Consider the following 2,944-nt stretch of genomic DNA (forward strand, 5'->3'; position numbering starts at 1 on the left):
TGACGTCTTCCAAAACCTCACCGGCTTGCGCTTCCTGACTGCTGGTTTGGACAGTGGTGTACGTTTCTTCATAATTTTCCTGGCGCCCTTCACGGTCACGTATGAGTTATAGGATCCCTCCATGAACTCGTCCAGCCCCCACTGAGTCCTGTCAAGGAAGGGCGGCGTAAGCAGAAGAAGCAGTAAGGAAGTATAGTTGATACAGTGTCCCAGGAAGCGCACTGACCTCCTGAAGAAGGTGGGCTCTGGCACTTCCTGCCCTGTGGCGTTGGCCAGGAGCCACACTGCGTGCTGCTTCACCGTCTCCTCCGGAAGAGCCTCCATGGCCAGCGCATACTCTCCGGCTACAAAGGCTTGACACATAGTGGGCTGCTGGTGGATCGTCAGGAACTCCATCACTCCCTCCAGCCATGACTGTGAAGGAGAAAAGAAACCATTTCCAGTGGGGGAAAGAGACAGAAATGAAAATGAACGATCACATGATTTACACGTTTTACAGTCGCCTTATTTTACAATTAAAGTGCCTGTAGACACTATTTTGCAACCAAAATCATACACGTTTATGCATTACTGGAAGTTAGGCATAACCTTTCCATCACCTTCATTGCTTGCATTAATTCCTTTACCACAAGATCATTACTTATCCTAAATATATTGAAACAGAACTGATAATTATCATTATTAGATTTGTCATATACTTGGAATATTAAGTGAAACTAATGTTGCAAGAAGAATGAGTTGACAAAAAGCAAGGTCGATACAGGTAACTAACCATTTCAGCAGGTAAGTCTTCAGTGTAGATGATCTGAAGAGTGAGAGGATTCGGTCCCCACCACGAGGAATCCCACCCAAGCTGCACCTTGTCAGCAATTCCTAGTTCCGTCACCTTGTCAATAAAGAATATAATTTTCCTTCTGGTTTGTGTGTTGTGGATATTTTCGCTTTTGAGAGAATGTCTAAATATCTATTATAGATAATTCACTGAATCAGTTGCTTGTTTGTCAGTTGTATATAAAATATGTGAGCAAAAAAACAAATGGATAAAACTGAGATTTATAAAGTGTCTTACAGCCAGTGCTTTTCGGTAGGATTTTTTCAACGCTGGAGTGAATATCTCAGAATGGTGCTTTTTGAGGACCCCGACAGAGATTGTGGTGATGACATGGTTTGCCAGATACGAAACTCCATCCGCTGTTACCACAAGAACGCGATTTCCAAGGCTGGCTCCTTCAACTTTATTGCCCCAGAATACCCTGCACACGGGTGACGATAGTTTCACCTTACTCTCCGGGATGTCTTTCTGTAAATGAGACCCGCAAATTCGTCCTTGCTTCTTTATAAGTTAGTGTAAATAGCCCAAACATTTCAGTGAATACTACCGAAACAATAAAAATAAACAGGATATCAGATCACCATGAGGTAGTTGACGAGGGTCTCATAACCATCAGCCCACTGATTCCACTCATCATTGCCCCAGTCAGTGAAGTAGTCTGCATCCTTGGCTGACTGATCATTCCAGTCAGAGAGACCTGTGTCCTTGTTGACCCACTTTGTGAAAAAAAAAATAATGAAGTTATATAGCATGGTAGATACACAAGTTAATCGATTGGGACCTTTTTATAGAACCCCCTGTGCATAACAAATTACATGACAAAAACATGCAGTAAGCTGCTGACACTCCTTAACTCACCATCTCCAGATAATGTCTCCAAGCTTCCCTTTCCTGTTCCTTTCCTTCAAATCTTGTATATTGCTTGTCAAACCTAAAATATGAATATGCATTGTCGACAAACAATCATGAGATAAAAGGGCTTAGTTAGACCTCTGTTATGTAGATGTTATTTTACTTGGTATACCTATTACCTATCCATATAATCTATTTCTTACGAATATATCTCTTGCTTATATATTTTTTCTTAGCTTTTTCTGGGCCTTCTAGAAACTACATCCCATAGTATTCCATGATAACATGATAAGACCTGAAAGAACCCAAACGGTGCGATGATGCAGTGTAGTGACACTAACTGGTAATTCTGCCTCCAGCAGCTGCACTTCTTGCATCGCCTGGAGTGGCTAGTGTTTGTTTCATCGTGAAAAGTGAAATTTATGTCTTCTATCTCTGCTGTTTCCCTATCTTTAGTGTGATTTCTTCTTCCTTGTATACTTTCACATTTTTGTCATTTATTTCTTTATCATTTTGGAGGTGATTTTGAGTTGGGTACAGAAGACAGGAGTTTGTTTTCTCTTCTTCTCCGTCCTTATGTCATTCTTTTTCACGGCCGTGATGAGTGGTTTTCCCCTCTCCCAAGTCAGCAGGCAGAGGTGAGTATGAGCATGAGCAGTGCTGTTTTGCTAACAATTCCCTCCTTCCCTCTACCCCACTCTGTTGTAGGTATCTTGGCTTGAGCAAGGACATCACGTTTGCCCTCCCTGTTCCCCTGTTTTACAGGCCCTTCCATCTGCTTCATATTCAGCCCGGAAACGTATGGCTTGCTAGGAGCAAAGGGCTCGTGGTTTCGTGTCCTCCCCCTTGTGTCTCCTCCCTGCACTGACAATGTTCTCATGCATAGTATCAGGGGCTCTGGCCTTTTCAGCAGCAAAATTGTGACGTATACCAGTAATCCAGGTAGACATTGTAAACCTTCTCCAAGAATTTAGTGTGTTTCAGGAGGCCTTCATGCTGGCAGGTATGTTGCCGTGGTCTTGTTCCATATGGATATTGGTGTAGCCAGCCCGGGGCTCCTCGTTGTCCGAGAGGTGAAGGTATGATGTAAAACTAGTCTCACAGCATGGTCCCGGGGAATATGGGCGAGGAAATCAAGTGGTTCTTGGACCAGTAGCGGCACAATAGGAGTCGCTTGCACACCCTTGAGATGGAGTGGGTAGCCTCTGCTACATATACCTGTTGGTTTCCCTCCTCATGGTCTCCCACAACTCTGGCATC

General features: G+C 43.6%; 1 protein-coding gene across 1 annotated transcript in view; it reads right to left on the bottom strand.

Moving 5' to 3' along the window:
• The window catches only part of LOC119589000 (spermine oxidase-like), a 29,633-nt gene that overhangs the window by 6,616 nt on the left and 20,073 nt on the right, over nt 1-2,944 (bottom strand). The window contains exons 6-11 of the mRNA XM_037937596.1: nt 1,691-1,763; nt 1,414-1,548; nt 1,070-1,300; nt 773-886; nt 227-414; nt 22-148 (exon numbers count right to left, since the gene is read on the bottom strand). Coding sequence (XP_037793524.1) covers nt 22-148; nt 227-414; nt 773-886; nt 1,070-1,300; nt 1,414-1,548; nt 1,691-1,763 — 868 coding nt within the window. The remainder of the gene's footprint in view (nt 1-21; nt 149-226; nt 415-772; nt 887-1,069; nt 1,301-1,413; nt 1,549-1,690; nt 1,764-2,944) is intronic.

Source organism: Penaeus monodon, chromosome 24 (genome assembly GCF_015228065.2).
Source record: "Penaeus monodon isolate SGIC_2016 chromosome 24, NSTDA_Pmon_1, whole genome shotgun sequence".
Classification (NCBI taxonomy): Eukaryota; Metazoa; Arthropoda; class Malacostraca; order Decapoda; family Penaeidae; genus Penaeus; species Penaeus monodon.